The 22,893-nt window shown below is 46.0% G+C and overlaps 1 protein-coding gene across 1 annotated transcript in view; it reads right to left on the minus strand.

Annotated features, from left to right (window-relative positions):
* ATP2C2 (ATPase secretory pathway Ca2+ transporting 2) overlaps positions 1 to 20,423 on the minus strand; it is a 61,292-nt gene extending 40,869 nt beyond the window's left edge. The window contains exon 1 of the mRNA XM_075577216.1: positions 19,434 to 20,423. Within this exon, the coding sequence (XP_075433331.1) occupies positions 19,434 to 20,423 (990 nt within the window). The remainder of the gene's footprint in view (positions 1 to 19,433) is intronic.
* Between the last annotated feature and the right edge of the window lie 2,470 nt (positions 20,424 to 22,893).

Below are 22,893 nucleotides of genomic sequence, written 5' to 3' on the forward strand. Positions count from 1 at the left end.
GCATGGAACGTGGTGCCTACAAGTGCATGTGGTACAGCATGGAACGTGATGCATACAAGTGCATGTGGTACAGCATGGAACGTGATGCATACAAGTGCATGTGGTACAGCATGGAACGTGGTGCATACAAGTGCATGTGATACAGAATGGAACGTGATGCATACAAGTGCATGTGGTACAGCATGGAACGTGGAGCATACAAGTGCATGTGGTACAGCATGGAACGTGGTGCCTACAAGTGCATGTGATACAGAATGGAACGTGGTGCCTACAAGTACATGTGGTGCAGCATGGAACGTGGTGCATACAAGTGCATGTGGTACAGCATGGAACGTGATGCATACAAGTGCATGTGGTACAGCATGGAACGTGGTGCCTACAAGTGCATGTGGTACAGCATGAAACGTGGAGCATACAAGTGCATGTGGTACAGCTTGGAACGTGGTGCAGCATGGAACGTGGTGCATACAAGTGCATGTGGTACATCTTGGAACGTGGTGCATACAAGTGCATGTGGTACAGCATGGAACGTGGTGCATACAAGTGCATGTGGTACAGCATGGAACGTGGTGCATACAAGTGCATGTGGTACAGCTTGGAACGTGGTGCATACAAGTGCATGTGGTACAGCTTGGAACGTGGTGCATACAAGTGCATGTGGTACAGCATGGAACGTGGTGCATACAAGTGCATGTGGTACAGCATGGAACGTGGTGCATACAAGTGCATGTGGTACAGCATGGAACGTGGTGCATACAAGTGCATGTGGTACAGCTTGGAACGTGGTGCAGCATGGAACGTGGTGCATACAAGTGCATGTGGTACAGCATGGAACGTGGTGCCTACACTTGTATGTAAGAGAGAAGAAATATGTTCAATGCAAAACACGGCAGTACCATTATTAGACTATTAAAAATCACAAACATTTTCTTCACTCCTGCTCCACCATTCGGCACACCACTGTGGAACCCCAATCCCCTCTAAATAGCATGTCTGCGATCAGATACATTGTAAGGAACCCCAACCCTCTCTAATAGCGCATCTGAGATCAGATGCATTGTAAGGAACCCCAACCCTCTCTAATAGCGTGTCTGAGATCAGATGCATTGTAAGGAACCCCAACCCTCTCTAATAGCGTGTCTGAGATCAGATGCATTGTAAGGAACCCCAACCCTCTCTAATAGCGTGTCTGAGATCAGATGCATTGTAAGGAACCCCAACCCTCTCTAATAGCGCATCTGAGATCAGATGCATTGTAAATTCGTCTGTATTTAGTACAATTGTCTAATGACCTGAAAATTTCATGGAGTCCTTTTAGGGATGCCCGGGTAATCCAATGTTCCCCAAGAACCCCTGTTCAAAAACACTGACCATGCAGTATGACGGACAACTTGTATTTATACTATGCAGTATGAAGGACACCTTGCTCATACCATATGCCTGGATTTATTTATTTTATTTATTATTTATTTATAAAATATTTTACCAGGAAGTAATACATTGAGAGTTACCTCTCGTTTTCAAGTATGTCCTGGGCACAGAGTTAAGACAAATAATACATGGTTACAAGTACAGTTACATAAATGAACAGGGTATACATTATATACAAGACATTGCATGCACAGTTAAAGATAATTTGTATTATGGGCGTATGAAACAGTTACAGACCACATTAAAATGTGTGACAGCCTTAGATTTGAAAGAACTTAAACTGGTGGTGGATGTGAGAGTCTCTGGTAGGTTATTCCAGTTTTGGGGTGCACGGTAGGAGAAGGAGGAACGGCCGGATACATTGTTGAGCCTTGGGACCATGAACAGTCTTTTAGAGTCAGATCTCAGGTGATAGGTGCTGCATGTGGTAGGGGTGAGGAGCTTGTTCAGGTAGCTGGGTACTCGGCCCATAAAGAATTTAAAGGCAAGACAGGAAAGGTGAACTTTGCGCCTAGACTCTAGTGATGACCAATCTAGTTCTTTGAGCATTTCGCAGTGATGTGTGTTGTAGTTGCATTGGAGAACAAAACGACAAATTGAATTGTAGAGGGTGTCAAGTTTGCTAAGGTGGGTTTGAGGTGCCGTGCCATATACTATGTCTCCATAGTCAATAATTGGCATTAGCATCTGCTGTGCGATACGCTTTCTGACCAGGAGACTTAGGGAGGATTTGTTCCTGTAAAGTACCCCTAGTTTGGCATAGGTCCTGGTTGTCAGGGTATCAATGTGCATTCCGAATGTTAAGTGGGAGTCAAACCATAAGCCCAGGTATTTAAAACTAGTGACAGGGGTTAGGGTGGTGTTAGTTCTAATATGGAGCTCAGTCGCTGGAAGCTTTAAGAATTTAGTCTTGGTCCCAAATACCATTGTTACCGTCTTGTCAGTGGATGGAACACAAGCACTTAATAACATACTCTAACTGCAATTAATCTGTAGAACAAACTGTAATTGCCCTTTACAGGTAACTAGTTAATCTCCCCATTAATGTTAAAGCTTATAAGAGAATGGCTGGTGACTCGGCCTTAAAGTTATGACCTGTTACAGGCGTGAGGAGAATAAACTGAGAGAATGTGTGGAGTTTATTTAAGGTGTGTGGGACACGATTCAGAAAACCTTGATAAAGACCGTCAACTTTGAATATAAATAAGACACTATAACCATTTTATCTCCAGATGGTCTGTTGGGGGTTCAAAATAAAGTACAGTATCTGTTATTTTGAACTGGTTGTTTATAATATGATTTACTGTTAAATTATTTTTAATACTATTATTAGTGGACATGGTACTGTTGACAGAGCTACAAATGTTACACATTCCCTAGTATATTGCATTATTGTATTGTATGTCTTTATTTATATAGCGCCAAAAGTGTACACAGCGCTATACAAAGAATACAGTACAGGGAATAATAATAATAATACAGTAAGTGCAGTAAAATCAGACAATAAGAAAGGAAATCCCTGCCCCGAAGAGCTTACAATCTGTTTGATGGGAGACTTACAGCGACAGCAGGTGAGGAAATAAGTGCTGTGTATGGCAGTGCTGGGTCACAATGGGTGGTAGGAGTGGCCGAATATGGGATAGTAACCATGAGTGCAGGCTGTTGGGATGCGTAACTTGTGGGGTGAGTTTTAAGGTTAGTGAGTATTAGATCAGAAGGTTAACACTGTCCTCAACGTGGTGTGTGAATTTCTATCAAATGTATGAAACTTATTTGAGTTTCTTACACCGTACACTTATCTCTTATGCCCAGTGGTTAACAGCACCTCAGACTATAACATAAAACTAATTTATAGGCACAATCTTCAATACGTTCCATTATAATATTGCACCTCCTCCCCTAGATGCTTTTATACCTAAACTGAGAATCCCGCAATAACGTTCATGCAAATTATTTCTATACATTGATGCGAGGACGATAAAGCCCGAAACTGCCGCTCTTAGCATGAAATGAATGTGGGGATGTGCGTTTGAGACCTCTGATACAATCTACCTTTGTGTTCCCAAGAAAACATGTCTTAAATTACAAAACAGGTGTGTAACACTAGTGAATGTTGGTGGAGAACTCAGAAAACCAGTACACCAACTACCACTCATTATAATGGCAAACATCACAAATGTACAACTTGCAAACAGCTTCTCGGATTTCTATTTATACGGTTGCTCTCTTTAGCAGGTGATACTGAATTTAACCTGGGCCCTCCCTTTTCAACTATGTCCCATACCCCTGAGAATACCCTTTTCAAATTCAAAAACAGTCTATTGCCCATATAAATATCCAGAGCCTGGTGCAAAAACTGGATGAACTAAGGGTATGGTGCCTTGGGCATTAACCGAAAGCCATCATTCTCACAGAAACATGGCTAGCTCCTAAAACTCTCGATGCAACTATCGCCATTCAGGGATACTCCATTTCCAGGAGAGATAGGTCAAAGAGAGGAGGAGGGGTGTTATTTTATATTGCAGACACCTTACAATTTTAATTAAATTGTCCCCCCAAGCCCACCCTCTTTTGAAATCCTAGTTGGCGAAATCTGCCTCCCCTTTTCTAAGCCCATTCTTATTGCTGGCATCTACCGCCCCCCCCCCCCCCCTAAAGCTGCTCTACAGTCTCTAACTGAGATCGCCCATTTCTTGGCCCAATTTCCTCTCTTAATTAGAAGAGAGAGATGCTAGTTCTTAGGAATTTCAACTACAATTGGCTGAACCCTAAAAACAAGAACATCCAGATACAACTCAAGTCACTTAAGCAAACGCAACTAATTTCCCTACCCACACGGACAAACCTGAAATCTCGCAACCATTCCTTGTTAGACTGGATCCTCTCCTCTAGTCCCAGCAGAATCCAGTCCTCTGGCATCATACCTGACATTTTCAGTGACCATGCAATAGTGTACTGTGTAAGGAAAATCAGAACACCTCAATCAAGCCCTAAAGTTCTCCTCACTAGAACATTTAGAAACTTTAACCCACAACAGTTTTTGGCTAATCTTACCAGCTGCCCTTGGTACAGAATCGACTTAATTCCCGACCTCGATTCCGCACACGACTATTTCCAATCCGAGTTCTTAAATCTCTGTGATACCCATGCTCCACAACGTAGAATAAGAGTACGGGGGAGGGGGGGGGGTCACCTTCCGTGGGTAACAACCAACCTTATATTGCTCTAACATCTTAGGGATGCCTTGTAGAAAAGCTACAAAGTAACTGGCACTACTAAGGATCTTAATAACTACAGAGGCGTGTGGACTATGTGCACAAGGCAAAGAAGACACGCAAAAGAACAATATTATGCTGACAATCTTCACCATAATACATCCAATCCAGCTAACTTCTGGATGGTAATCAACAATATATTCCAGCCTTCTAGCCACCAACAAGCATGTAATATCATTAAGGAGGATATGACCCTGGCAAATCTCACTGACATTGCAAATGCATTCAATGAATACTTTGTGGGGTGTGCAACTAACTTATTAGCGAAACGCAAGCAGAACTACAAACATGAAGCTCATTCTGGGGGTACCCTCTCCCAAAACTGGTCACAATTTTCAATTTCTCCCAGTATCTGAGGAGGAGATTACACAAATCCTGACCTACTGCAATCTAAGTTCCTAAAACTTGGTGCCCCAGCCTTTGCCAAACCGCTTGCCTCTCTAATCAACTCTATTCTATCTGCAGGCCATATCCCCAAGACCTGGAAAACTGCCAGAGTTGTCCCAATCTTCAAAAGTGGGGACAAAAACACTGTCTTAAACTAAAGGCCAATCTCTCTTCTCTCAATACTATCCAAAGTCATGGAAAAATGTGTTCACTACCAATTAAGCGATTACTATACCAAGACAAATTTCCCTAGCCAATTCCAATCTGGCTTTCGCCCCAAACACTCCACAGTAACTACCCTCCTAAAAGTTTGCAACGAGATCCAGTGTGGAATGGAACTGGGACAACATACTAGTGCAGTATTCCTGGATTTTGCAAAGGCTTTTGATACTGTTGATCTTGTTATCTTGCTAAACAAACTCCAGTGCTCTGGAATAGGGAAGCGTGCTTTAGTTTCATTACTACCTATCAGGTAGATCCCAACATGTGTCTATCTCGGGCACTAACTCTAACCCCTTGGATATCACCTGTGGTGTCTCGCAAGGCTCTGTTCTGGGGCCCCTACTCTTCTCAGTGTTCATCAATGATCTTCCTACAGCTTGCAAGGGAGCTTCAATACACATATATGCGGATGAGACTCATATGCACACAGCCCTAGCCTCTCCAACGTTGGACATGTACTTCAATCTGACCTTTTGAGACTTGAAAATTGAATTTTCCAAACCAAACTGTTTTTAAACACTGACAAGACTGTAAAAATGGTATCTAGGACCAAGGCTACATTTCTAAAACTACCAATGAATGAACTCCAGATCAGAACCAACTCGAATACCATCCTAGTCACTGTTACTAGTTTCAAATATTTGGGCATATGGTTTGACTCATTTAACATTTGGGTTGCATATTGATACCCCGACATCCAAAACCTATGCCAAACTAGGTGTAATTTAGAGGAACAAATCCTCCCTAATTCTGCAGGTCAGAAAGCGTATCACACAGCAGATGCTAATGTCAATTATAGGCTATGGGGACGTAGTATATGGCACGGCAACCCAAACTCATATTAGCAAACTTGATATCCTCTACAATTCAATATGCCGCTTTGTCCCCAATGCAACTACAACACACATCACTGCGAAATGCTCAAGGATCTAGATTGGCCATCACTTGAGTCTTGCGCAAAGTTCACCTTTCCTGTCTTGCCTTCAAATACTTTCTGGACAAGCTACCCAGCTATCTGAACAAGCTCCTCACCCCTACCACATGCAGCACTTATCATCTGAGATCAGACTCCAAAAGACTGTTCAAGGTCCCAAGGTTCAACAAAGTATCCGACCGCTCCTCCTTCTCTTACCATGCACCCCACAACTGGAACAACCTACCGGAGACTCTCACAGCCGCTAGCAGTCTAAGTTCTTTCAAAACTAAAGCCATCTCACATTATAACCTGGTCTGTAACTGTTACATACGTCTATAACATATATTATCTTTAACTTGTATTTAATGTATAACCCTGTTCACTTAATGTAACTAAGTATTTGTAACCATGTAGCCGTCATCATAACTCTATGCCCAGGACATACTTGAAAACGAGAGGTAACTCTCAATGTATTACTTCCTGGTAACACATTTGATAAATAAATATAGGAGAAGGAGCGGCTCTGAGTAAAGACACGGACTGGCACTGAGTTTGAAGCAGGGGGACTTGGTTCAATTCCTGGTGTCGGCTCCTTGTGACCTTGGGCAAGTCACTTTATCTCCCTGTGCCTCAGGCACCAAAAACATAGATTGTAAGCTCCACGGGGCAGGGACCTGTGCCTGCAAAATGTCTCTGTAAAGCGCTATGTAAAACTAGCAGCGCTATACAAGAACATGCTATTATTATTAAATGTCCATTTTCCTTTCACTGCTCAGTGAGCACCCAGATCTGTTAATGATTTGCAATACCCTGCAGGACCTGTATGACTGTGTGGGTTAAATATGTAAAGTCATAGGCACTGCCTTAAGTTTTCTGAGTCACTATTTTAAGGCAAAGTTTCTGCTTTCTTCCTCCTGGCCGCAGGCTAAGCAACTGTACAAAGAGATTTTTTTCGAAAGGAAGGTTTGCTATGTAATGATTTATTTTTTGTGATTTACATTTGTTTGATTCTTATAATAGAAACAGTAGATAAAATCAGCGTCAATCTTTTTTCTTCTGTCTTATGGACAGCTGCTGATGAACACTACCTGTTATTAACCCCTTTTTTGCTCTTTATCTTATGCCAAGATTTGCTAAGTTTATATTCAGCTTTTCATCTTTAAGTGACACACAAGAAATAGAGGATTTTGGTTGATGCATTTCTACAATAATGTTCACATCTTTAGTAACTCCATTTATATCATAAAACAGGTGCAAACGCCATTTTTCCTGGAAATGTACAACTTCTGATAAATGCTACCTGTGATTACACACTTTTTTTGCTCTTTAACTTATGCCAAGTTGCAGCGTCGGCATTAAAAATTGGCTGCCCCATGGCCCTTAGCTGTTGCAGCCGCCCTCTTTGCTGCCGCCCTCCTCCTTCCTCCTCCTGAACCGCAGCATCAAATGACACCGAGGAAGCCATGCGATGACGCATTGGTGACGTCACGTTGCCATGGTAGCGTGACGTCATGACAGGAGGGAGGCAGCAAGGAGGCGACCGCTACAGCGAAGTGCCTTCCCATCAGGCCCGATACGCCCGAGAGCGCGGCAAATGTACTGTATATGTGGGCGGGCTTTTTTGACGCCCCCCAAATTTTGCCGCCCTAGGCCTAATGGAAAGTCCATCACTGCCAAAATGGATTAAATAGAAGTAGCCATGTTAGTCCAGTTGCGATAGTGACAAATAAGTGAGTACTTCAGTATTAGGTGATACCTTTTTTATTGGGACTAACAAGACAGAGACATTCATCTAGTGGCAAAAAAACATTGGACAAAAGGGCCCGAAGTGACACAATCGCTCACATTTAAGCAGTTACCCTAGGAAAACAGAATATTAGGTGTCAGCTGTGTGCAGAGGGGGTGCCGGCACAAAACTCTATTAGGGGGTCAAGTGTTTCAAAGCCAGGTTTGCACTAAAATCTCCGAATGATGCGCCTGAAAGGGGAGTTGCGAGACACACAACGGAAGGAACCACAGCCCCATTGCATACTGCAGGCTGATCTACTTAAAGCTTTTTGCACATTGACAGCTGTATCTGTTTTCGGACTCAAGGGACCAGGAATGCAAATATATTTGTAGCACTCTCCAGCCTGTGATTGCACAAACTTTCAGCCATCACCATGGTCTTCAACCTTATCCCCTCACAGAGGGGCCGGGCACACACTGCATTGTAATGAGTGGCTGTGCGCATGTGGCAGAGTATAGAAAAATATATCACCACTGTACAGTGCAACGTGTACATTTTCAAGGTGAATGTGTTAAACGTTGGTCCCCCAAACAAGCGCCTCAACCTTAATCTCTATGCTACTTCCACCCCCCAAATCTTTCCCTTTCCTTCCAGAAGGCTTTTTCCTCCTTCCCCCAATTGACCTACTTCTCTACAGTTATACAATGTAACAACATCCTTGTGTAAAGACAGGATGCGTGACGGTGTGAATGGCAGCCTTGGTTAGGCAGCCAGACACATGTAATTCTCCCCACTCGGAGGCGAAGTCGGATTCCCAAAACAAAATGACTGGCATTGAACGCTATGGGGCTTATGTATTGAGATCAAATGTGAATTGTTATTGTTCGTCCAGTGTATGAAGATTGCTAGTTGACTTCGTACATATGACGCTGAAGGAGTGCACAGGGCATATAGGAGAATAGGTGGTGACAGGGTTAATCCCTTTCACTTTTGTGAGGCCCAGGAAACCACACCCAAGTCTCAGGTTCTGCCTAGAATGCAAGGATTGCTCCCAATCAAGTCCTGATTAGGACTTGGGTTTAGGACTTGGGTTTAAAAAGGCAGCAAGCAGACAACGTGGAAAAGAGATCTGCAGCCTGCAACAGAGCAGGTGCCAAAAGGGCTTATCTGGGGGGAGGAAAAGCGGAGGACGTTTCGTTAGTTTGGCAGAGTTTTGATGCTGTTTTTGTTTGCTTGTATTGCACTGATGATATAACTGTATTGCAGCCTACTTTCCCCCATCTGGGAAATAAAGAACGATCTTTAAACAGAAGTGTGGAACTCCTTACTGACCTAGGGGGTCGCTCCACCACAGTTCAGGGGTCTCCAAACTCAGTCCTCAAGCCGCCAACAGGCTGGCTTTAATGGATATCCCTGTTTCAGCGCAGGTGGCTCAGTCTTTGAGCCAATGATTGAGCCACCTGTGCTGAAACAGGGATATCCATAAAAGCTGGCCTGTTGGCGGCTCTTGAAGACTGAGTTTGGAGACCCCTGGCATAGTTCATTGTTTGAAATAAAGTTTGCCCCATTGCGTCACGTTAAATAACTGATTAATACAATTTAAACTAAAACAGAATTGGGTGTAATTTTTTTTATTTATAACTGGTGTTAGTAAATATAAATTATTTAGTGTAATATGATTTGTAATAGCCAAATAATATATTTTGTTAAGTAGTATAATGAAACATCCGTGCTGCATCAAATTATTTTTGGTTGATACAATAGCAACTTAATTCTGCGTAACTATATAAACAGACATTTTAGGGTTTACACCAGGTTCAAGTTAGCGGTCAATTTTGACGCACTTTCTACTTTTTTTTTGCGGGTGCACAGAAAGATTCTTTTTAGTACATACCATTTACATCAGTAACCCCCGACGCAGAATATCTCTGCGCGCCAAGACAAAATGAAAAAACATGTTTTGATGCTGAAGGTGCAGATTAAGAAATTTCAGATTAGTACAAAAAACATGATGTTTCTGTGCACCAATTTTGCACCGAAAAAAAGCCATTTGCGTGGCTTAGAACATAAACCTCTTTATGTTAGCAAGAGAGATCTCTATACACTGTTAGTTGCAGGTATAAAGTGCTGAGTCACAGTTCGAGATTGTTCCTCCACCTGCAAAATTTGACAAGAAGTTTCACTTTGGCTGAGTCCCTGGTGACTGCAGCCGTGCGGAGGCGCGCGGAGGCTGAGGGAAAGCGGGTGCTTTCCCTGGCCTTAGAGCGCGCGCCGTCCGGGGGCGTGTCGGGGAGCGGGCCAGTGACGTCACGGAGCTGGTTTGCCCTCATTGGGCGAACCGCTCCCGTGAGCGCCAAAACTAAAAAAAATTTAAGTGGTACGCCTCCGCACGCCTGCGGAAGCGTGCGCGAGCCCCTGCTAAAGCCGCTTTCATTGCGGTTGCAGGGGCTCACTGACAAGCGTCAGCGCGCCTCAGCACGGGTCAGCGCCTCAGCGCCTAAGCGCTGACCATGGACTCAGCCTAAGGCATTTAATCTACTTCTGCCTTCTGGAATATACCTCATTTATTCTGCTTTATGATGGATTTAGAAGTGAAATCCCTTCAAACAGTTCTCTGGGAAAGTCCCTATTAAAAAGAATTAGCACCCTATTTTTTATTTTATTTTTTTTCCAAAGGAAACTCTACTATATTATTACCGCCTTAAACTATATCCGCCCATGAAATGTCTGTGAATTGACTGTATAACCTCTGTTCATTTAATGTAACCATGTATTTTGTATAACTCTCTGCCCAGGACATACTTGAAAACGAGAGGTTACTCTCAATGTATTACTTCCTGGTAAAACATTTGTAACAATAAAAAATTAAATCTAGTCTAGCACTCTCTGGGGGGGTTATTTATTAAACCCTGACATTTATGGTCATTAACAAATATTAAAGGTGATCATCAATAAATGCATAATCCCCTCGTCTTTAAAGTGTAACCCCATTATCTGGGGGTCCACGTGTTCATTGCATTAAACATACTGTCAGAATGGCAAGTTCCAGTATTTGACTTTCCAAGTAGAAAAATACTGTGAAGCAGCTGTCAGGGAATCCTGCTGTCATTGCTGATATATAAAGAGAAATGATATGTAATCTACAGAACCCATAAAACTGGCAAACATGGGCGGAATAACAGGATGCCGTTTACAATATAGTAGAGCCAAGTCATCCATCTGTGATCTGTGTCATTATCCAAAGAGTATGTAGGAATAAAGTCATTTCCACAAACTAACTATATGGCCTTTTACCTTTTTTCACTTTGGTATTCACACTTTTGTAACATTAAAAATCGGGACAAATGGTGCAGATTTCATTCATAGAAAGCGTAAAACTTTAGCACACATGTAACCCTTACTTAAACCACATTTGCCTAGAAATATGAGATATAAAATCAGATAAAAAACATATTTTTCATGCTTTTCCAATTTTGGAAGCCGGGAGTAATAGCCCATATTCACTAAATCGTGCTGTCCCATAAAACCACTTCATGCACCAGAAGACTCCTAAATAGATAGGTACATGATACTATTACAATGTTATCAAGAGGCTAAATATCACAGGGTTATGCCCATGCGCTAACATTAACTGAGGTCTGGGGATCTGCGTTGTTGGGTAAGCTGCTCATCACCATATGATTTGTATATGAGCAAGCCAGCTGCCTGTTAAAAATGTAAGGATCCATTATTTCTTTTAGGAAAGTTCCAGGATCTCGTTGTGCTAAGCACCATTTGTGATACGCGTTACGGAAATGGATACATTAAATTAAGATAACGGAACGATAAGAAATCAGCGACCTCCTAAGGATCCCCCCCCCTCCCCGGTCTCTAAACCCATTGTCGGAAGCTTCCACGTTTACAAAGACCAAAATCTGGTAGAAAAAGGTCTAATGAAACAACAAAACCACTGGGTTACTTATCTGTACTTAAGCCTAATTGTTTAGTTACATGGCCTGAAAAACTGTATTCATCTTAAATAATTTAGGTATTAGTTCTACTTGGTTCCTTCACTGCCAGTAACATGTTGGAAAAAGACCAAGGGATACATGAATCCAATAACCCAACTCAATACTAAAGTTCCTATTTATTTATTTTTAAATCTTTTTATCTGTTACGTTTTCCATATTTAAATGGCTACAACATCATATTTATGACACATCATGTCAGAAGAACATTTAGTATCAGTACCCGAAATGTGACACACAGTGTGGTGGGAAAACAAGGGCGGTAGGGGGTTATTGCTGTAATACAGCATTTTTTATCATATAGGCTCTCCATCAGCATTACCTGGGTTGACCTGCCTCCAACATCTGGCAACATTAAGGATACGCACAATCAATTTTGGCTCACCTTTATTTGTGTACCTTTGAGTGGCTTGTTCAGGAGTAAGAACCATGGGTCTCCTGGCACTTTGAGCACAGTTGAATCTAATGCTGCGCTTATAGTGCCGGCGACGGCGACAAAACAAATGCATTGCCGTCATCGCGGGCGCTTATAGCAAGCGTGACGCGACGGAGCGACGGGAGCGACGTGAATTTCTGAAGCCTGTCAAATTTGATTTTTCAGAGGCTGTCGCCGCCACATGTGACAGCCTCTGAACCAATCAAAGACTTGGTTGCCTGCGACGTCGCCGGAAAGTGAATTACAACTTTTGCTAGTGGCGACAGGTGACGTCATCCGTCGCGCACACTAGAAGCGCGGCCTAAGGTAAAATTAGAAAGTTGTTCTCTCCCTTGAGAGAACAATTTTTGATATTTACCTTACTTACAAAGGCCCTTTTAGGTCTAAATAAAGACCTCTGTCAACATACATACATACATACAGGCATACCCCGCATTAACGTACGCAATGGGACCGGAGCATGTATGGAAAGCGAAAATGTACTTAAAGTGAAGCACTGCCTTTATCCCACTTATCGATGCATGTTCTGTACTGCAATCGTCTTATACGTGCATAACTGATGTAAATAACGCATGTGTAACAGGCTCTATAGTCTCCCCGCTTGCGCACAGCTTCGTTACAGGTAGGGAGCCAGTATTGCTGTTCAGGACGTGCTGACAGGCGCATGCGTGAGCTGCCGTTTGCCTATTGGGCGCTATGTCCTTACTCGCGAGTGTACTTAAAGTGAGTGTCCTTAAACCGGGGTATGCCTGTACACCTTTATTGTAGATTGATATATACAATGAAACAATGCAGCATGTTAACGAGACACGTGTTTACAGCATATACATGGAAAGCTATTCAATATATTGAGTCCAAATGTTTAGACCAGTTGTCAGATCTGTGAGATCCTGTGTCCCTATGTAATAGAATCTGCTGCTTGTTCATGACCATTTCAGCCACATTCATAGGAGATTATCTTAAATATTCCCAAGCAAGGGAAATATGAATTTAAAACATATTAAAAGGGCCTTAGAAGCTAAAATACTAGTAAGAGGTTATGTACGACGGTGCTGTAAAGTGTAAGGAACATATTATAGAACTATAGGATGCTGATGTGCACCACTAAAGGATTCAAAGGTGTTTCCAGTGAAAAGTTCACCAACCCTAGCATTTAGCTTGTAATAAAACTTATTGTACTACTATTTAAAAAGATGAGAATGGAGCTTTTTTGTGAACCTCCAGGAATATCTCAAGCTCAATAATGCAGAAAAAAATACAAATTTTTGGCAGTGAATTTGAACTTTGGTGAACAATATGCCCATCTCTAGAAACTAGAGTCGTTATTCAATAGGTTTCCATATGCTGGAGAATATTTCAGCTCTGTTAATTTGAATACGAGTGGGAAGTGGCTGCACAGTACATCGAGTGGGGGTAGGAAAAGATTCCCTTCCTATTATCTATAGGCAAGACAACTAAAATGTATTTTGGGTGACTTTGAGAGTACGGTACATATTCAGCCCCATTATACACAAAACAATCTGTTTAGTTTTTCCTGGTCAGCCACCTCACACAACCACATTATCTTATAACACCTATTTTGACTTGGCAGGGAAAAAAACCTATTTAACAACCACTTAGCCACTGCAATTTCAATCACACGTCTTTCACATTGCCTAATAATGCACTGCCAGATGCAAACATCTGTAACATGTTCTGGCATAGTAGCAGGTCCATGTGAAGCTGGCGAGCTACAAAGACAACAAATGGTGCATTAGCACAAGTACTTCCACTTTATCGCCTTATAAATATAACAACATGTGATTGGAAGACAGCTGGGAAGACCAGCTTGTTGTACCTGTAATATGCTACCATACATTACTCTCCAATACATTTTGGCCCCTCTGCCAGCTAAGGGGTAAAGTCTGATAGTAAATGTACAGTATATTTCAAGTTAATCCGTGGGATACTTTGTTGCCTTCATGTGTAACCTGGTTTTAGTCAGCCTGTGGTTTTGAAAGTTACTGATGTTCTGACCCCTTTTCAGCAGCATTTAGTAGTCCCTTAGTGCTTTTGACCCAGCTGTATTTAGAGTCCCTTTTAAAAGCGCCTCCTAACCAGACCATTTTAGATGAGTGGCCAAGTAAATAGCATTATAGCAGTGCCATTACACCCATGGGAACATGGGCATATTATCTGCAGACTTGGGGTCTTGCAGTTTGGGGACTCTGTCAGACTCCTTGTTGTTACTACAATATGTTTCCTACATACTCTACATACTAACTGCTCTTTCCTCTTCAAAGCCTTCATCTCATTTCTCTGCAACGCACCACTGGTCCTTCGGGCAGGTGATTAAAAAGGTTGAATATCACATCTTCATAGTTAGGAGAGATTTCTAAAGGTTCAAAAACCCTACGGTAATTACAGATCATTTCTAAAACGGACAAATACTCTTGGGACATTTAGTGATTAACCACGATTCCCCATTTGTAGCAATCAGGGTTATCTGGCCCTCATTGTACTTTTGAAATGTATCCGCTAGTGAGGGTGAGATGGAATTTAAAAGAAATGCCCTGCTTATATATGCAATGACAGGAGCAAAGACTGGGCAGGATGGAGAGGACACAATGATTTAGGAGCCTTGTTTCCAGGGGAAATCACTCTAGCAATAAAGCAGTGTTAACATGTTGTAGCTATGGTTCACCAACAGCTTCCAGAGAGGCCGTGCAGTGCCTTAAAGATAAATTAACCTACCGTATCTAATAATGCACGAGTGCTCTTTAATCCAAGTGTACTGGAATGAGCTCAACAAAACCACAATGGAACAGTGTCTTAGTAACAAGAAGTACAGAGCCTATCATTGTTTCATTCTGTAATCCCAATTGGTATCAGAAGGGCTTCAGCTGCTCTGCTCTGTCTCAGGGTCAATTAAAAGCAAATACTAATACGCACTTTATTATTGCAATGTGTTGGCATACTCTCTGACAGTGAAAGTGTTAAAATGGAAAGTTCTACAAAGTAACGTTATTACAAATTGATAGCACTTAACCACCTCTCTCTGCTGTAACTTAAGTGCCATAGTTTAGGATATATTGCATACAATGTAGGATTGGAAGTCTAACTGTATATCAGAATACTAAATTAGAAATTAAGTTTTAAAAAAATGCTGTAAAGCATAGGTGCGCAAAAGGCGATCTGGGGTTCACATGCGGCGCTTGGGTGGGGGGGAGGGGCTTTATTTGTGGCCCCCAACCACTGACCAGCTCAGCAGTCCACTCTCCCTTTGTCTCCAATACAGACGGCGTGGAGATGTTGCTGGTGTGGATTGTAGCTTCTTCCCCACTCCCTGTGCTGCCTAATGGCCTTGCTAATAACTAATTCCCAGTGTAAGGAGAGGGGTGGGATGGTATTCATCAGTGTGTCAGCATTAAGAAGCTGACTGGAGGGGGCGGGGAGAAGCTGCTACCCAGGGCTGTGCCTGTGCACCATATACTCATGTACATGAGTAATGTGCAGACTTTTCAGGTCTCCATGTTGCCTACCACTGCTGTGAAGTATCGAGATCAGAGCTGGTTTACTTCCCAGTTCCCAGATCAGATTGGTGGGCATATTTTACCAGATCCTCAACATTCCTCACACTAATATTTCTCTAAAATAAAAATCTCTGGGATCATTTTACAGAGATACGTTATCGGGAAAATGAGGACCGGTCATTTTACAGGGTTTAGACAATAAGCTTTTCCATGGGTACATTTGTGTCTTTGATGTTTTTACTCAAAAATGCAGCAATTCACCTGCTAAAATTGGGATATTTGCTTTCTCCTTGAACATTTTCTTTATACAATGTGGCTGAATACACCTTCAAAAAGCGATTCTTATCAAGAACAAACTTTTGTTCCACTCCGTAGTGAATGGTCTTTTGTTCTGTTTCCAGTAACAAAAAAGTTTTTTTTTTTCTATGCATATTTATATCACCTGACGGAATTTAATATTAAACAAAGACAATGAATTCTTTGATTTTTTTTTTTTTTTTAATATAAAAAAAAACAAAAAAAAAAAACAACTTACCAAGGTCATTAATAAAAAATACACTGTTTTGTTTTTTTCTGACCATGCAGGTATATAGGAGGTCACAGTTTGGTATAATGTAGTGATGATTCAAAATAAGTATAATTAGCCCCTTCACTTTTTGGAGAAGAGAGAAAACGAAAATAAACTTTTCCAGTTTGAGTCAAAATTGACAGTATGTGCCTCAATGTTGGCGTTGATAACAAGTGTGAGCTGCTTGCCACATTAATTTATGTGCAATAAAATCAATTGTTTAGTATTGCTGCATATGTATTATTATTATTATTATTAATATAGGTTTTTACTGTCATATGTTTAGGTTGCAGCTTATTCTGCACAATAAAATCATACAGTATATCTGCTAATAATGATGGAAAGCAAGATGGAGACATCATTATACATCAAGGAAATAAACATGACATTAATACAGATTTTAGCTTCCAAACAGTGATCAAGAAATATGAAACATTGTCGCACTGATCAAATATTTCTGCCCTTGAATGATTAGAAATCCAAGTATCTGTAACTGCTGTGTCTATATTTGACATGCTATTAAATACTATCTAATATTTGATCTTATAGGCTTTGTTTGTTTAGTTTTTTTTCTCAGAGGTTATCAATGTATGGACAGATGCTTCAATATAAGCCAGTCTGATTAAACGTGTTTTGTCAGGATCAACATATCCCAACATGCCATCCCTTTCCCAGCAAGATAACACACACACACACATGCTCACCCATTACACAGAGACACAACAAAAACATCTCACCATCACCAACCACGAACATAGGAATCAAACACTCCTTTCTCACAATGCGCTGATCAGGGACTCTCCATTTTAATCACCCATACGGAAAAGGCCAAGATGTGTGTCACTAAACTGAAGTGACACTTGCAGAAGCTGTCATCACAAGACACACACTGGGAGGTGGGTTTAATCACTTCATTGCGCCCCTCCATGCAGACCCCCCACATGTTATGTGGCCCTCATAAATCCCATTCAATGTACCTGCCCCTTATCAGACATTCCCCAATGTTACAAGCCACTGTACACACCATCAATGTTACTACTGTACTAACATACTGTAAATACTCTCAATGTTACCTAGCCTTCATTATATGCCCAATCGTATCTGCTCCCATAGATATCCCCTCTATAATACACCCTCAATGTTACCTGCCACCCACAGATACCAATATTGTCACTTTAATTCCATGTGCTGTACAGTATATCTTTATTTATATAGCGCCATTAATGTACATAGCGCTTCACAGCAATAATACACGTGACAATCATATAAATCAGGGGTGGGCAAACTGGGGGGCGCGGGGTTTACAGAGGCCCCCCACACTTCCCGAAGGCACTTCAATTAAATGCCGGGGAAGCAGCGGAAAAGCCTCTGCAGACTTCACTTACCTTGGTTCAGATGGCTTCTTAAGACGCGGCGTTAAAAGGCACCGCGGGGTCATGTGATGTCGCGTTGCTACTGCAACATCGTGACGCCAACAGAACGTTGGAATCAAGGTAAAGGGGGGAGGCGCGGAGAGGGGGGCAGCTGGCAGGGGGGCGCAGGAGAAAAAGATTGTGCTCCCCTGATACGTATAACACATAATGGGAAGAAGCGCTTCAGACATAAAAGTGACACGTAGGAAAAGGAGACCCTGCCCCGAAGAGCTCACCATCTAAATGGTAAACACCACCTACCCCTCTCTCATAGACACCGCAATGTTACCTGTCTACCAAAGATTACCCCAATGTTACTTGCCCCCAATTTCACCAACACTCACTGCTACTCCCCCCACCTCTCTCTCTCTGCGACTCACCACCCACCTCTCTCTCTGCGACTAATCCCCCCCCCCATTTACCTGCCTGTGCCCCGCACTCACCCCCCCCCATTTACCTGCCTGTGCCCCGCACTCACTCCCCCCCCATTTACCTGCCTGTGCCCCGCACTCACACCCCCCTCCATTTACCTGCCTGTGCCCCGCACTCACACCCCCCCCCCATTTACCTGCCTGTGCCCCGCACTCACACCCCCCCATTTACCTGCCTGTGCCCCGCACTCACCCCCCCCCATTTACCTGCCTGTGCCCCGCACTCACCCTCCCCCCCCTATTTACCTGCCTGTGCCCGGCACTCATCCTCCCCCCTCCATTTACCTGCCTGTGCCCCGCACTCACCCCCCCCCCATTTACCTGCCTGTGCCCCGCACTCACCCCCCCCCCATTTACCTGCCTGTGCCCCGCACTCACCCTCCCCCCCCATTTACCTGCCTGTGCCCGGCACTCATCCTCCCCCCCTCCATTTACCTGCCTGTGCCCCGCACTCACACACCCCCCATTTACCTGCCTGTGCCCCGCACTCACCCCCCCCCCCCATTTACCTGCCTGCATCCCCCACACACACCCCCCTCCACTTACCTGCCTGTGCCCCGCACTCACCCCCCCCATTTACCTGCCTGTGCCCCGCACTCACCCTCCCCCCCCTATTTACCTGCCTGTGCCCGGCACTCATCCTCCCCCCTCCATTTACCTGCCTGTGCCCCGCACTCACCCCCCCCCATTTACCTGCCTGTGCCCCGCACTCACCCTCCCCCCCCATTTACCTGCCTGTGCCCGGCACTCATCCTCCCCCCCTCCATTTACCTGCCTGTGCCCCGCACTCACACCCCCCCCATTTACCTGCCTGTGCCCCGCACTCACCCCCCCCCCCATTTACCTGCCTGCATCCCCCACACACACCCCCCTCCACTTACCTGCCTGTGCCCCGCACTCACACACCCCCCATTTACCTGCCTGTGCCCCGCACTCACCCCCCCCCCATTTACCTGCCTGCATCCCCCACACACACCCCCCTCCATTTACCTGCCTGTGCCCCGCACTCACCCCCCCCATTTACCTGCCTGTGCCCCGCACTCACCCCCCCCCCCATTTACCTGCCTGTGCCCCGCACTCACCCCCCTCTCCCTCTCCCCCACTCACCTCCGCCTTGAGCTCGCTGCTCCCCAGCAGGTGGTATTTATGGGGCAGCCTTCGCACATGGGACAGCAGTTTGGAGAAGCGTTTCGCCCCCATTGCGCCCGGTAGGAGGGTGACCCGGGGCTGGAGCGGAGGGTCCTGTAGGGGGAGGGCTGCGGGGGGCTCCGGAGAGGACGGGGAGGGGGGCGCAGGGAGCTCCGGTATCGGCGGGATCCTGTACCTGTGGCAGGTAACTGAGGCCCCGCCCTCCTCCTCCTGCAGGTGCCTCCCCATCCCGCAGCCCGGACACTGGCAGGAGGATGCCATGGGGGGGGGGGGGGAGTGCACAGGGGGTGAGAGAGTGGGGGAGGGTGCCCCCGGGATGGGGGAGCACAGGCAGGGGATGGGGGAGCACAGGCAGGGGAGGGGGAGCACAGGCAGGGGAGGGGGAGCACAGGCAGGGGAGGGGGAGCACAGGCAGGGGAGAGGGTGCAGGGTGGGTGAGGGAGGATGCCCCCGGAATGGGGGAGCACAGGCGGGGGAGCACAGGCAGGGGAGGGGGTGCGGGGTGGGTGAGGGAGGATGCCCCCGGAATGGGGGAGCACAGGCAGGGGAGGGGGTGCGGGGTGGGTGAGGGAGGATGCCCCCGTGATGGGGGAGCACAGGCAGGGGAGGGGGTGCGGGGTGGGTGAGGGAGGATGCCCCCGTGATGGGGGAGCACAGGCAGGGGAGGGGGTGCGGGGTGGGTGAGGGAGGATGCCCCCGGGATGGGGGAGCACAGGCAGGGGAGGGGGTGCGGGGTGGGTGAGGGAGGATGCCCCCGGGATGGGGGAGCACAGGCAGGGGAGGGGGTGCGGGGTGGGTGAGGGAGGATGCCCCCAGGATGGGGGGGCGCTGCTCCGGGAGGAGGCTGCACTCTGGTCCTCGGCGCTGCACCTGTTGGAGCTGCGCATGTGCGACCCCCGGACACTGAGTGAGACTGCGCAGGGAGCTGTGAGAGGGGGAGGGTATCATGTACTGGGAGAGGGGGGCATAGTATCATGTGCAGGGAGAGGGGGGCATAGTATCATGTACTGGGAGAGGGGGGCATAGTATCATGTACTGGGAGAGGGGGGCATAGTATCATGTGCAGGGAGAGGGGGGCATAGTATCATGAACTGGGAGAGGGGGGCATAGTATCATGTACTGGGGAGGGGGGCATAGTATCATGTACTGGGAGAGGGGGGCGTAGTATCATGGGCAGGAAGATGGGTGGGGGGGCAGATTATCATGTGCAGGAAAATGGGAGGGGGAGCAGATTATTATGTGCAGGAAAATGGGAGAGGGGGGGGATAGATTATCATGTGCAGGAAGATGGGAGGGGGGGGGGCAGATTATCATGTGCAGGAAGATGGGAGGGGGGGGCAGATTATCATGTGCAGGAAGATGGGTGGGGGGGCATATTATCATGTGCAGGAAGATGGGAGGGGGGGCAGATTATCATGTGCAGGAAGATGGGAGGGGGGGGGATAGATTATCATGTGCAGGAAGATGGGAGGGGGGGGCAGATTATCATGTGCAGGAAGATGGGAGGGGGGGCAGATTATCATGTGCAGGAAGATGGGAGGGGGGCCAGATTATCATGTGCAGGAAGATGGGAGGGGGGGGGGCAGATTATCATGTGCAGGAAGATGGGAGGGGGGGGCAGATTATCATATGCAGGAAGATGGGAGGGGGGGGCAGATTATCATGTGCAGGAAGATAGGAGGGGGGGGCAGATTATCATGTGCAGGAAGATGGGAGGGGGGGCAGATTATCATGTGCAGGAAGATGGGAGGGGGGGGCAGATTATCATGTGCAGGAAGATAGGAGGGGGGTAGATTATCATGTGCAGGAAGATGGGAGGGGCATATTATCATGTGCAGGAAGATGGGAGGGGGGGGGCAGATTATCATGTGCAGGAAGATGGGAGGGGGGGGGGGCAGATTATCATGTGCAGGAAGATGGGAGGGGGGGGGGCAGATTATCATGTGCAGGAAGATGGGAGGGGGGGCATATTATCATGTGCAGGAGGGGGGGGCATATTATCATGTGCAGGAAGATGGGAGGGGGGGGCATATTATCATGTGCAGGAGGGGGGGGCATATTATCATGTGCAGGAAGATGGGAGGGGGGGCATATTATCATGTGCAGGAAGATGGGAGGGGGGGGCATATTATCATGTGCAGGAAGATGGGAGGGGGGGGCATATTATCATGTGCAGGAAGATGGGAGGGGGGGGGCATATTATCATGTGCAGGAAGATGGGAGGGGGGGGGCATATTATCATGTGCAGGAAGATGGGAGGGGGGGGCATATTATCATGTGCAGGAAGATGGGAGGGGGGGCATATTATCATGTGCAGGAGGGGGGGGGCATATTATCATGTGCAGGAAGATGGGAGGGGGGGGCATATTATCATGTGCAGGAGGGGGGGGCATATTATCATGTGCAGGAAGATGGGAGGGGGGGGCATATTATCATGTGCAGGAAGATGGGAGGGGGGGGGCATATTATCATGTGCAGGAAGATGGGAGGGGGGGGGCATATTATCATGTGCAGGAAGATGGGAGGGGGGGGGGCATATTATCATGTGCAGGAAGATGGGAGGGGGGGCATATTATCATGTGCAGGAAGATGGGAGGAGGGGGCAGATTATCATGTGCAGGAAGATGGGAGAGGGGGGGGGGCATATTATCATGTGCAGGAAGATGGGAGGGGGGGGCATATTATCATGTGCAGGAAGATGGGAGGGGGGGGCATATTATCATGTGCAGGAAGATGGGGGGGGGCATATTATCATGTGCAGGAAGATGGGGGGGGCATATTATCATGTGCAGGAAGATGGGAGGGGGGGGCATATTATCATGTGCAGGAAGATGGGAGGGGGGGCATATTATCATGTGCAGGAAGATGGGAGGGGGGGGCATATTATCATGTGCAGGAAGATGGGAGGGGGGGGCATATTATCATGTGCAGGAAGATGGGAGGGGGGGCATATTATCCTGTGCAGGAAGATGGGAGGGGGGGCATATTATCATGTGCAGGAAGATGGGAGGGGGGGGGCATATTATCATGTGCAGGAAGATGGGAGGGGGGGGGGCATATTATCATGTGCAGGAAGATGGGAGGGGGGGGCATATTATCATGTGCAGGAAGATGGGAGGGGGGGCATATTATCATGTGCAGGAAGATGGGGGGAAATTGTCATGTGCAGGAAGATGGGAGGGGGCATATTATCATGTGCAGGAAGATGGGAGGGGGCATATTATCATGTGCAGGAAGATGGGGGGAAATTGTCATGTGCAGGAAGATGGGGGGGGGGAGATTGTCATGTGCAGGAAGATGGGAGGGGGGGCATATTATCATGTGCAGGAAGATGGGAGTGGGGGGGGGAGATTGTCATGTGCAGGAAGATGGGAGGGGGGGGAGATTGTCATGTGCAGGGAGATGGGAGGGGGGGAGA

Source organism: Ascaphus truei, chromosome 19 (genome assembly GCF_040206685.1).
Source record: "Ascaphus truei isolate aAscTru1 chromosome 19, aAscTru1.hap1, whole genome shotgun sequence".
Taxonomy (NCBI): Eukaryota; Metazoa; Chordata; class Amphibia; order Anura; family Ascaphidae; genus Ascaphus; species Ascaphus truei.